Source organism: Scardinius erythrophthalmus (assembly GCF_964197995.2).
Source record: "Scardinius erythrophthalmus genome assembly, chromosome: 25".
Lineage (NCBI taxonomy): Eukaryota > Metazoa > Chordata > Actinopteri > Cypriniformes > Leuciscidae > Scardinius > Scardinius erythrophthalmus.
The window spans coordinates 25,733,458-25,747,527 of NC_138245.1; the positions used below are offsets into that span (position 1 = coordinate 25,733,458).

The following is a 14,070-nucleotide window of genomic DNA, read 5'->3' on the forward strand; positions in this document are numbered from 1 at the left end:
TTCCACACCAGCTTTATGTCCTCTTTAAAAGCAACTTGAGCTAGAGGCGTGCAATATTGACACAAATTATTAACGATAATGATAATTAAACAATATTTTGCTCAGTAGTTTTGTGCTGTTACCTTGATTGGTTTATGCCTGTCATGGACAGCTGACTCACGAAGCCTTTCATATTCTACATATTCTGTGCAGTTTATAATTCACAGCAGTAATAGAAATGAACTTTTCCACTATGATGCGATATTTGACCCATTAAACTGATTTCCAGGGGAATTTTACCTTTATAGTGTAATTATTTTATTACTTTTTTAGATTGATGCATAACCTTTGATGTCAAATTCTTACAATTAAAATAATAAGACACTGTTACCAGTCAAATTAAATCTGTATCCATATTTGCACTGCAGAAGTGGCACAGAAGCTGTATCTGAAGTGGCATTTACACAGACTTTTTAATGCAGCTCAGAGGTGGATTGAATGCATTTACAACTGCTTAAATAGAAAAATAAAACAATACTTTAAATATGAAATGAGATGAGTCATTGAGTCATTAACTCAAACAGTTTATTGAAACAATACATTCAAACAGTTAAATATTTATTAAATTGATCCATTCAAAACACAGATTTTTTCAGTATCCAAACACTGCTGTGTGTTTCTTGGCGACCCAAAAAAGCTGTGGTTTAATTATACATTTTTTGTTGACAATATTGTGCCTTAAATGTAACTCAAAATATGAATGCACCGTTAAAACAATAATTATGATATTTTTGTAGACAATACATATCGAACGACATAACAAGCAAATTTATTTGGCATATTCAGATCTTTACAGGCTGCACTTTTTCTGCAAATTTTTGCATTTGATAACATGGGCAGTGTTCTTTATTGTTGTTCCAAGGTGTGTGTCATTTCTTTTCTATCAAGCCACTTGCAGAAATCAAACACAAGTCCTTTAATATACCGCTTGCTTGATTTATAGATTGTCCTCTCTGCCAGCATTCTTCCTGTAGGTACCGTTTCCCGAATTCTGGCAAAATAAAAAGAAAAGGAGGTGGGTACTCAGTAGGTCTGCGTGGGTGGACAAATATTTCCAAGAATTCTGTGAAGTGTGTGTGAGACCTGCTTTTATTTTTACTCTGTACTGAACAAGAGATGCAGAAAACCATGCAACTAGAAAAACTATAAGACATGCAAGTGTAGAAATATGCTGTGTAATTTCCAAATTGCCTTTTTTTAACCGCAGTAATATTATACTGCACTGAGGTCTGTCAACTCTCCTCTAGGGATTGTAGGATTTCAATCTCAAAAAGATAGAGACTGAGCCACAAAACTACTGGAACAAATTTAATTCATTTTTTCTCTGACCACCAAGCTTCAGTCCTGTCAGCATGATGAACAGGAGTATGAAATCTTAGTGAGTGCTTGAATTGTGGGGAAAATTATGCTTAAACTCTGTTTCTTTCCTCTGCACTTTTTTTCTTCTTCAAATCACTGGCTCTGGATCTGTCCCTTTAGGTGATGGGGGTTGGTCTCCGAATGGAAAAGACCAACAACCTTGGCTACAGCTGGATCTACGGGACAGGTTGAAAGTCACATCTATTGCTACCCAGGGTCGCTGGGGCAGCTCTGACTGGGTGGCCCGCTACCAGCTACAGTATAGTGACTCTGGACGAACCTGGAGACCATATAGACAAGAGGATGTGATATGGGTGAGTCTAGCTAATCTCTGGAACATTGCCTAGACATTATGCATTGTTTGAATAATGGGACACCAATGATAAGAAACCTTTAGCACAAGTGATAAATGAAACCATAGCAACCATAACTAAATAGAAGAGACTATTTACGTACCGGTACCAGTTGGTACTAAATACAAATTGACGGTATCAACATTTCTGCAGTAGGGCCTACCTGGTATATTCGGTACCTGCTGATAGACGCTGCTCTTGTTTGTGTTTGTTTGTTTGAACGCTCTCTGAGCATCAAAGGTTTATATTTACAGCGTTTCTTTATATGCATTGTAGCCCATCACAATCATATCTGTTGAGGATGTGAACACAATGACATTAGTGGTGTCAGTCAGCAAGTTAGTCAGAATCTGCTTAAAGGGTTAGTTCACCCAAAAATGAAAATTCTGTCAGTAATTACTCACCCTCATGTTGTTCCAACCGCGTAAGACCTTCGTTCATCTTCGGAACATATATTAAGATATTTTTGATTAAATCTGAGAGTTGTCTCACTCCTCCATAGGCTGCTAGGTGACCGAAACTTGCTGGCCCAGAAAAGTTATTAAAGAGATTGTTAATATAGTCCAAGTGACTACAGTGGCTCAATCTTAAGTTTATCAAGCGACGAGAATACTTTTTGTGCGCAAAAACAAACAAAAATAACGACTTTATTCCACTATTCATTTCCTTCTCTCTGGGCCTCTAGTTGGTTCACGTAGTGTTTTTGTGTAGCGCGTCTGTGTTACACGTCACCACGTAGGCTCACAATTGGCCGAAGCGGGTCATGTGTGTGATGCGTGATGACGTGCAACACAGACGCGCAGCGCAAAAACACTACGAGGCCCAGAGAGAAGGAAATGAATAGTGGAATAAAGTCGTTATTTTTGTTTGTTTTTGCGCACAAAAAGTATTATCGTCGCTTGATATACTTAGGATTAAGCCACTGGAGTCACTTGGACTATATTAATGATCTCTTTAATAACTTTTCTGGGCCAGCAAGTTTCGGTCCCTCTGAAAGCCTATGGAGGAGTGAGACAACTCTCAGATTTCATCAAAAATATCTTAATTTGTGTTCTGAAGATGAACGAAGGTCTTACGCGGTTGGAACAACATGAGGGTGAGTAATTACTGACAGAATTTTCATTTTTGGGTGAACTAACCCTTTAACACACCACTGAAAACGAACGCACGCTCGCGAATCCTTTCATTATAGCCAACAAAGTACACACACAATGTAAATAGGAGATTCATTGTACAAGTAAGAGTTTTCGCAAGAAGGCGGCATTCAGTGAACTTGCACTTTAGATACTGAGTACGTAAAAACAAAATGCTGATAACTCAAAAAAAAAACAGCTTATTGAGATAACCCTTTGTCCTGGTTTATGCCTACTGATAACCCAGCAACGCAAGTAAGCCGCGTTTACAAGATTTTATTAATTAATTTATTTATTTCCCAGCAGTGGTCAGTTGTGATGTTAAATAAAGCATTAAAACTGAAGAGCGTTCCAACATGTCAACGGGAAACTTACGGACTGATATTATCATCTCATTCAGTTACAGATTCAGCATTTTAACTGTGGCACTACTGCACGAGATGAGAACTAATTTTGTATAATTTCTTGGGTCAGGAAAGAGTTTATTAGTTGTTAGTTGAGATATTTCCTCATCCCCTACAGCGAAACACTCGCTCTTTGGATGCAGTAAGGGTACTTTCCTGACAAATTTTACATATGCGCACTTCAATAAACCGACAGAATGCAGGTTAATGTTTTTACATGCCAGGAGAATTCAGGGTGAAGGGCCAAAAATATAGTTTATGCTTAAGCCGTTTGTGACTTTACTCTGATAAAGGAAAACGGGTTTACGCATTTATATGACCACGTGCATTGTCAGCTTATTAAACATAAATGGGGTTAGAATGTGCATGTAAACGCGCTCATTGACAGCCTTAGTGATTATAAAGGGAGGGCACTTCTCTTGCTTTCTGTTTATTACCCATTCACAATCTGAATACAATTTTTGTTTTTCATGCTGTTTTTCAAGTACATTGTAAATTTTCTGGTTTGAAAACCATATTTAAATGCACAATTGAATCGAAATCTCGCTCTGATTTACTGTGATAACCAACGGACGAGACAAAACCGGACACAATTTTTTAAAGTACTTAATTCAACAGTTTTTGCTCTGGTACCAAATTCGGTACAGAGAACAATGACATTTTACTGGCATTGGTACAGACTACTGAAATTCTGGTTGCACTTTATTTTACAGTACATGTAATTAGAGTGTACTTACAGTCTTACATTTTTAAGACTAACGATAGCACACTGATTCTCTGTATATTGCCACCTTGACTTCTGCTTATGGGCATAATAATGCAAGACTATGATCATTGCTACTAACCAATTCATGTGTTGAGTTGTTGATCATTGCTACTTACCAATTCATGGGTCGCCTGCAAACTTTATTTTTAGTTTGAGTCTTTTACTCCATTTGATTGTCAAATATTCCAGCCTATATTTTGACTCAAATAACAGGAATCTGAATGGCGTGTGTGTGGCATTGATGCAAGATGCAATGAAGCACAAGGCATTATGATGAACTGCGTTCAGTGATGGAATTTTGTTTGGAATATGTTGATAAATTATTCTCCCTGTCTGAGATCAATAAAACACACTCTGGGTCACTTAAGACCTGTCAGTGCATGCGGCACATACAAATGATTCATTAGACTATGTTAATTAATCCTGCAGTTCTCTTGTGGCTTGTTTTGGTGAAGTGATTTTCCACAGAGAGGAAATTTAAATGGATCTTATCTCCATCTTGTATTGAGTTCCATCCTCTTATTTTGAGTATATTTCACTTTCCTTCAGACTAAAAAAGAAAGTGCAAGTAAAATTTCCCAGAAATGTCAATCAATCTTGTGTTCTTGCTTTTCTTCCTAATGAACTGATGGGAGGGAATATTACTTATGAATGAATTTTAAGTATCCAGAGTCCACTGTGAAAATGCTGGTGACACATTGAATTGAACATTAATTATTCTGAAGGACATCTTGCTAATTTGCTTAATTATTTTAGATTATTGATTAATAAGATGGATATTTGTCCACTGGGAAGACATAATAGTAATTTGAGCTGGAATACATTTTTGTGCAACAATCAAGCCCTGTTGAGAGACGTACACATGTGATACCTGTCATACCTGTGACTTCTATGATGTATAACAGTTGGTTGACCAAGTTTCAGCATAGAAATACAAAAGGAATCCATTTGTTCAGCCTCCGGCCTTCCAGCAGGTTTATTTTCACCTTGAAATATCAAGTCTGTCTCCAACCGAGATGGTGTAAGCTATGGTGTGGCCAAAAGGAGATGCATGCGAAAGGAGAAACTTAGCTTGTTGGGCACACACTGGCAATAGGACCTTGAATTTTGCTTGTTTACCCATTCAGAGGAGGAAACCATCTCACAGAGGTGCCAGTCTGTGCCAAGGTGAGCTGCCATGCCAGCTGAAGCAGATGCCAGTGAGCCAGACATACAGAATCCGATGCCATCTGTTTAACGCCAAAATACAGTCATCCACTTTGACTAAACCGAAACACGCTGCCCATTAGATAAGGGTCTTCTCATCATTACTGCCCACCAGCTTCTAGCTGTTAATCATGGTAAACATGTGAGTCAGTAAGTCAATATAAATCCAAATGGTGTGATTCTGCCTCTTAAATGCTATTTACGAAGCCAGTCTGACTGTGCATTTGTGTGTTAATGATTTTGGATTGTTAATGTACATCTGTATGGCTGTATTATCTATTGGCACGGAAGGGTTGAGGCTAATGGATAGAAGAGAACAGGAAAATACAGCGGTGATTCTGCAAAGAGCTTTTGTCATGATTTTAGAAATGCTGCTGTGACTTTTGTTGTTGTTGTTGTTGTTGTTGTTGTTTTTTTTTAATCATGAAGTTTTTGTTGCGCAGATATCCCTCTCTCTCTTTCTCACCATCTATGTGAGAGCTTTCTGGGGCCTGGAGTACAGCTGAGGTTTTATTCCTGCTGGCACAAAGCATTTTATTCTCACCACAGCATGAAGGTGGTGCGATTTGACAATTAAATCCTACATTAGTCACCATCCCCTCTACCTGCCTCACCTGCCTTTTCAACCGCTGTACAGTACCTTTCGCTTCTTTACTTTGCTTTCATTTATATCTATATCTTGGCTTTTGCCTCCTGTGTGCATGTGAGAGAGAAGAAAGCAGTTGAGAACCATTACAAAGGCATCCACAATCCAAGCAAAGAGCTAGAGTGAGTGGGTTTCATGCAGTATTGATGAATAGTACATTTTATTACTTATGTGTCCAGAAAAGGTACCCAAGCTCATTTTCTGCCAAAGCAGGTGTGTACACATATACTTTTTTTCTTAGCCTCACTTTAATGTTAATGTTAATTAATCCGTTTTTTTTTTTTTTTCTCTTTTATTTATTTATTTTTCTTTGAGAAGCAGCATATACCTATGAAAACCATGTAAGGGCGCACACACACTACCATTCAAAATTATTATTTTTTTTAAAGGAATGAATACGTATTCAGCACATACATGCCTGATGAAGGTCATGAGACTGAAACGTTGGCAATAAATATTTTTCATACGTTTTTGCAAGTACGGATAGTGTGCAGGAGTTCTTTGTTTTTTAATTAGGATATGCAAAAGATTTCTATTTGAAATAAATGCTTATGAATTTTCTATTCATTAAAGAATCCTGCAAAAAAAAAAAAAAAAGATTACAGAAGAGATACCACAAAAATATTACGCTGCCGATTGTTTTAATTTTTTATAATTATAAGAACTATTTGAGCACCAAATCAGCATAGTAAAATAGTTTATGAAGGATGAAGTTATTTTAGATTGTAAACGTAATATTTCACAGTATTACTGTTTTTACTGTATTTTTTATCAAATTAATGCATTATTGGTGCGCTATAGAGGCTTTCGAAAACAAAATCTTACAGACCCCCAGTGTTGTGCCTGAACGCGTTCATATTTTGGGTGAAACACACTGTAATATGTAGCGGAAAAAACACCCAATCTGGCAACACCCGCCACCAGTGTCCACTGACTCTCTTGTTCGATCTCGTTCATCAAAATGAACAAATCTTTTTTCGAGTCATTTCGTTCATTTAAGGGGCTTAAAATGTTATACTATTAACTGGAAAATTCCCAGAACACATCCATCTACGCAATCTTTATCATATTCTGAATTAAGAAATCATTATAAATGCAGTCAAAAATCATGGGAACATAAATAATTACTTTACCTTCCGAGTCTTTCGTTCATTTGTCACGTGACAGACGCAATGAATGGATCGTTCATGAACGACTCATCACTTACGTTAGGCTACAAATCAAAACAAAAAGCAGCAAGGAGGCATTGTATGATCATTTAAACGAGTTTTATGACAAGGTCGGTGAGGATGGGAAAAATCTGACGCATAGCTTCAGTGTTAAAACTGATAAAATAATTGTCTATGGTTCTATATGGACTGTGGAAATCATTTTGAAAAATAATATCTCGCAGCAACATGGAAAATAAGAACTATGAACTAGTTTTTGGAACTGTGAACTTAGTTCAAAATTTTGAGTATAAACTATGAACTGAACTAGTTCATTTTAAAATTTGTGAACTGAACTTTGAACTAGTTCATGTAGAAAGTGAACTTTCCCAACACTGCTGACCCCAAACTTTTAAATAGGGATGCACCAAATTTCGGCCACCGAAAATTAGTATTTTTTTTGGCCGAATGAGAAAAAAGGCCAAAAATATGCTGCCCCTCCCCTCTGTGTTCAGCGATCAGGTATGACTCTGACACAGCATGTTTTGTAACTTTGCGAGCGGCTCCGCTTCCAAAGATGCACAACTTCAAAATGACTAGTAAATGTTCCACTGCACACTATTCTCAGTCGCTCACGGCCCAAACGCCCCACTAATGGACCGTTCACCCTCACCGGAAAAACAAACTACTGTGCTGGCCAACATTGGTAAAATGACGCTACCCTCTCGTTCACTGATCCGCTCCCTGCTATCTGCTCACATGCTCTGATAATAATAGCTTTTTATGACTAGTTTATTTTGATAATTGGTCACAAATAAATCTGTTACATCTGATTATGTTGTGTATAACTGAATAAAGAATAATATATTGATATTAAATTAGTATAGGCCTTTTTTCTGTCTAATTTTTGTGTGTTACTTTAAAGGGGTGGTATAATGCCCCTTTTTACAATATGTAAAATAATTCTCTGATGTCCCCAGAGTGTGTTTGTGAAGTTTTAGTTCATAATACCCCACAGATAATGTTTTACAGCATGTTAAAATTGTCCCCTTTTTGAGGGTCAGTCTTTTTGTGTGTCCCTTTAAATGCAAATGAGCTGCTGCTTCCGGCACAAAGGGCGAAACTTCAAGAGCTTGTGTGTGTGTGTGTGTGTGTGCGTGTGTGTGTGTGTGTGTGTGTGTGTGTGTGTGTGTGTGTTAGCATATTAGCATATCTGTCATGATAATCTATAAAATCGCTCTTGTGGGATGCCTACAGAGTGACATGCTATTGCATTTGTGTTACGTACTATATTGCATGTGAAAAGACGAATGCAACAGCTTGAGTAGACTCACAAATGTGCTCTAAAACTCTTCCTCTTCTCAAAATAGAACAGGAAAATACAGCGGTTGTGTGTTCCCGGGGCGGGGTTTATGTAAATTTTAGAGTTAGTGATGTCACTAACCCGGGAGGAATTTAGTGTAGTCCCTACCATTTCTTTAAAAGCAAATATCTTGCTTTGCTTTGAACTTTGAGCGTTGTTACTTTGCAGATGTTGTTTATGCTCAAACAGCAACATTACACACTGACTAAAGTTAGAAAAGTGAAATCATAATCAACCACCCCTTTAAATAAATGTGTGGTGATTTTATGGTCATTGGCTTATAGTTTTTAAATTCAGATTCATTAAATTAATTCAAACGTCTTTTAATAATACAATTATACAAAAAAATATTTTAAAATAAGAAATGAATAATAATTTATTTATTTTTTTAAGGCATTTTCGGTTTCGGCATCGGTTTTCGGCCAAGTGCATCCAGAAGTTTCAGTTTTGGCCCAGAATTTTCATTCGGGCGCATCACTTCTTTTGAACTGTGGTGTCTGGACAGCCATTTAAAAGCAATTGAAGCACAATAAATACTAGTTTAATAGGCCTAGATGACATGTGATCAGCTTCATTTTTATGTAGAATCTATTCCAGACCAAAATGTAATGGGCATGCTTTTTGTTACTATAAAATAAGTAAGGCTTACTGCAGAGTAATTTACTTATTCAAATTCTATCATAGACTAAATCCATGTTTCCAAGGCCACTGGGAGTCTTGCATACTGCTTTAAATTTAGAAAGAAAAAAGTGCATACTTATGAATCATACTCATACATATGTGTGTGTGTGCGTGTGCGTGTGCGTGTGTGTGTGTGTGTGTGTGCGTGTGTGTGTGTGTGTGTGTGTGTGTGCTGATACCTTTGCCACTGCTGTAGTGTCACTGAAATGAGGCATGACGTGAAGCAGCGTGACAATACAGGAAACCACATCCACTTCATATCTAAATTCAGTATCCTCCTCAGTCTTTAAGTGCACACACAAAGACATACGCACTACATGAGACAACGGCCGAGATATTACACTCCAGCTTCTCCCTGCTCTAATGGTCATGTTCAGGCAGGAGAGACTGAAGTGACTGTTTGATGGCCATATCCTGTGCACAGCAGCAGCCAGACATAAACACCGCTCTGCCTGGCGCACTGTATGTTTGGGCACGCAAGAAAAAATGATTCAGTCCGATGCAGAGGCAATATCTGATATGTTCCAGTCCAATATTGTTGAACACAATTTGCCGCATCATTGTCCCGGTGCATGCAGACCTAGTTTGATTGTTTTTCCTGGCAAGGTGGCACTACGTATGTTTGCAGGTTGATATGAACTGCTTCAGATACAACTGCAGCCCTTCATCTTTCAAATGTGGGCTTACATTCTTTTCTTTTTTTTTTCATTTCATTTTATTTAATTTTATTTATTTTTTATTTTAAATGTGTATAAAAACATAAGTGCACACAAATGTATGAATAGATCAGTGATGTGCAATTTCAGTCCTGCAGGGTCAAATGCTGTGTCTTATGACAATGCTGTTTTTGCCATGTTCAAACAACTGTTCAAGAAATTATGTCTCTTTTATAACAAGCACACTTGTATATACACACACTTGCACAATATATATAATTTGTGAATATAGGTGTCACTTGGCAGTTCAGATTTTGATGGGCGGTGGGATGTCCCCCCCATCGACATTCCTGTGCACGCTTTGCGCGCTGTCTAGGCAATATATAATAATTAATATAATATATTCAGAATTTGAATAAAATTTGTGTTTTCCATGCATGACAAGCGGCCGCATACTTCAATAAATAGGCCCGTCCACATATAAATGCGGGATTCACTCTCAAAATTGTGATGACTGATAGTGATAACCATATAGCAAAGGATGAGACAAAAATACCCTCACTAATTTCAGAAGCACCCTCTGTGATTTGATTCTGGGCCTGGTCCAAACGCAGGATTTTGCTGCATTAGGTAAGGCAATTGTTATTTATTATTTGTATTGGCTGCCATGCCAAACCATGCATACAGTATGCTTGCTTTTCAAACAAATAATTTGTCTGGAGCTTTTAAGCGGGGACGTGTAGGTTGTTGAGACACATAACTTGTCTTGAAACTATTTCATTGAAATCTATAAAACATTGATAATAATAATAGCCTAATAATGAAAATAAAAATAATTGAATGCATTAATAAGAAAACGAGCCAATGACTGATTATCGTCAAAGACTTCAGCTATCGGCAATATCTCTGACTGTCGTTGATCGACTATCTAATTTTTTTTCAACACAACCATATTACTGTATATAAAAAGGGAAACTATGAATTCCATTTGTCCATCCTGTTCTGTACATGATGATAATACAAAATGATTAAAATACAGCATATAAAGTTAAAATAACTACCAAACCCATTCAATGCCATTCACTACAGACATGCTTTCTGCACCTTTTCAAATCGACACTCCTCTTCCATTGTCGCAACTCTGGAATAATCTGGAATTCCAAGTTTCCATCTTGTAAATACAACTTCACTTGGTCATCCATGTACTCCACACGAAGGGCACAATAATATAGACAATACAAAATAATATAATTTAATTATAATAACCTATGGTCTATATAGTAAGCCCAAAGCAAGTCTGTAGTGAATGGTGAAAGTGCGCTTGAAGACAGCATAAACTCTTGGACAGCAGGACAATTGTGCAGGAATAGATGCACAATTTGTATATTTGATCAGAATGCAAACAATGAATAGCTTATTAGAAAAATGACAGATATATGTAAAGTTTTATTGCAACTTTTACCTTTTAAAGCTGTGTTGAAAATGTATTAATATGTCAGGAAAAGTTAGCGAGTATTCTTGTTTGTTAGCCAGTTAATGTTTAGCATTTATTCATTTACCAAACACTTTAATCCAAAGTGACTTACAAATGAGAATAATACATGTGTATGTGATTAATCTAAGTCAAGTTAACCGCTATCTGATTGTTAGCTATAGGGACAGCAAGAGAAAAGAACCAAGACAAATTAAGATTCATGTCTGCAGACAGCAACTTTAATCTACTGTTTCCCCATTCATTGCATTGTCTAAGGAATATTCACTAAAAATAGGTAGCTAGAATATGCAGTGGTGTCTACTATATCAAAACGAATGGAATTTGGTTCATAAAAATAGATTTAAATTGCTTTGTACTTGATTTTTTTTTTTGTCATCGTTCTTTTAAACAGTGCAACTGCGAGAGATATTACTGGTGGCAGTGTTTGCACTAGTCTAAACGAAAAGTCTTTTAATTTGAATCAGCTTCTCTGTGAGGTACAGAGATGGAATGTTTAAAAGGGATTGGCTGCTGAATGAGGAATTGCAGAACAATATTTGCATTAGCAATCCACTAATGGAGTTATAGAGGTTTTTTATTAAGTAAGCTCTCCAGATATTAAAGCAGCACGAGCAGTGAAGAGGTCTGGTTTTAGGGTAATTACTTAACGGTTTCTTTTAAAGCTACAAGCTACTAATTTACAGTAGTTCAACTTCATGCAATTTGACATTTTTCAAAAAGTAATTTGTTATCTATCTGATTATATATTTAATTATTGTATTTTATTTGTAATTATTTTTTTGCAAAAAAAGTATAAAACAATTTACACATGCATACATTTATTGAACTTCAATATAGTAATGAACAACTGCATTTGACTAACTATCCTGTGAAATTATTAAAAGACTATATTTTAATACTTTGTATATCGCCACACACACAAAAAAGATTTGTTTTGCTGGGATTTTTTTTTAAACAGTGGGTTTTAAATTGTATTGATTCAAAGTGAATTAAAATTCCCATTCTTATGAGTTGCTTTTAGTTAATAACCAAGATTCAGAGGTCTATAGAGCGGGTCTATTGTGCACAAGTCACCTGTGTACACACACAAGTTCTGGTTCACTCACAAAAAGACAAACTAACCAGGAACTCATGCTTTTTTCTTTTCTTTTTTTCTGATTATGTATAATGTAGGCTCTATCTTGCACCTCAGAACTTAACTGATTTCATTTTACCTGAAAATAATTCCCTCAGAAATTATTTTAACTATAGTCTTAATGGTTTGTTATTATAGTTATTTGGACAAAATTGCACGCTAATCATAAAACATGATGGAGAAATTTAAAGCAGGGAGGCATAAAAGGAGCACTTTATTTCCTGCTGAATGATTGTGTGTTGATTTATGACTAGTTGATGTAGCTCCTGCTCCTTAGGGTTGTGCATTATTTAGAAATGCATCAAATTTAAACGATTTGCTAGTTCATTATTAGAAGAAATGCTCTGTTTGAAACTACAGAGGTCACCTTGTTGTCATTTTATATAAAATGCAAAACCTATTTTGAAAATGTCAAATGCAAGAAAAATGCATTTATGATCTCTATAATTTAACACTGTTTTGGAGTTGTTGTAGTCAGAGCCTATAAGACCTGGTGGTGGCAGATCCAGTTCTCACGATTGGACAGAACGCTGCAGAGTTATTGTTAGGATTACTAGCGCCTCTCATTGACTCTAGTTGTCACTTGTTTAGTTTGGGCTTATTGCGTTGTCTCTGAAATCGATTTCATCTGCCTCTCTCCACTGCTGGTTTGTGTTCACGTGATCCACGAAGTGTAAAGCCCTAGATGTGCACAAACCCACACATGTCTACGCATTCTCACAAAATCAATATATTTCATTTCAGAACTCTCTCTTATCTGTTCTTCTGTGCTTGGATTGGTAAAGAAGATTAACCAAGACTTTTTCGGCTCTGACTAAAATAATACTATTGAAAATGGTGTGGGAAAAAATAAAAGTATCTTATACAATGAAGATCATCTGTCAATTTGACATTAAAACAATACATAACAACATCCACGATGAGCTTCTGAGTAACATTTGTGTAATGGAATAAGGCACTTTTTTTTCAGGTGCAGTGCAGTGGTTTGGAAAGAAAGATGCATTCTCTAAATACATAATGTAAGTAGAATCCGTGGTGGTGGTGGTATAGATATTTTCAAATTGTGAACTGATTTTGTGAACGGAAAAATATTCTTTTCTCACAATTAACAGCAGCATTTGAAGTTTGATTGCAAATTTAATCATCAGCATCATGAAAAGGTCAGAGAAGCTGTGTTGTGGTTTGTGCTTTAGCACTGATCTCCAAGACTTTTCATAATGTTTCTTTTTTTCATTAAGCGCTTTGATGCCTTTGCTCTGCAAACTGCCCCACATAATAAGATTTTGGTGTCCATTTAAAATCAATGGCAATGACTGGAAGGAGCTTTAGCGTTAGCCATTAACAGCGGCTAATGTGGCAAGGAGGATTTCTCACATTGTGACAGATTCTATTAAACCACTCTAAAAAGGTCAATCAGTTCAGAAACATGTTTATAGATATTTTCTTGCAACCATTCTTGTATGCTGCTCTGTCCCTGTCTGGCTCTAAAGCTGTTTGGCAGCTCGTCAGGTGTGGTCCAAAATGAGCTGGAGGTGACCATGGAAAATATTGATTATGTTGAGCTAAAGCCGCTAACGGCTTAATCAGGTCATCTCACTGTTGTGAAGAATTTGTTTACTGAAAAAGCTTTGGCTGTAACATGTTTCTATAATATACAAAGGACTAGAAATATTTTTTGGAGTATTA

At 36.5% G+C, this 14,070-nt stretch overlaps 1 protein-coding gene across 1 annotated transcript in view; it reads left to right on the plus strand.

The window, feature by feature from the left end:
* cntnap5l (contactin associated protein family member 5 like) overlaps positions 1–14,070 on the plus strand; it is a 78,884-nt gene that overhangs the window by 26,331 nt on the left and 38,483 nt on the right. Inside the window, exon 3 of the mRNA XM_081357393.1 lies at positions 1,519–1,712. Within this exon, the coding sequence (XP_081213519.1) occupies positions 1,519–1,712 (194 nt within the window). The remainder of the gene's footprint in view (positions 1–1,518; positions 1,713–14,070) is intronic.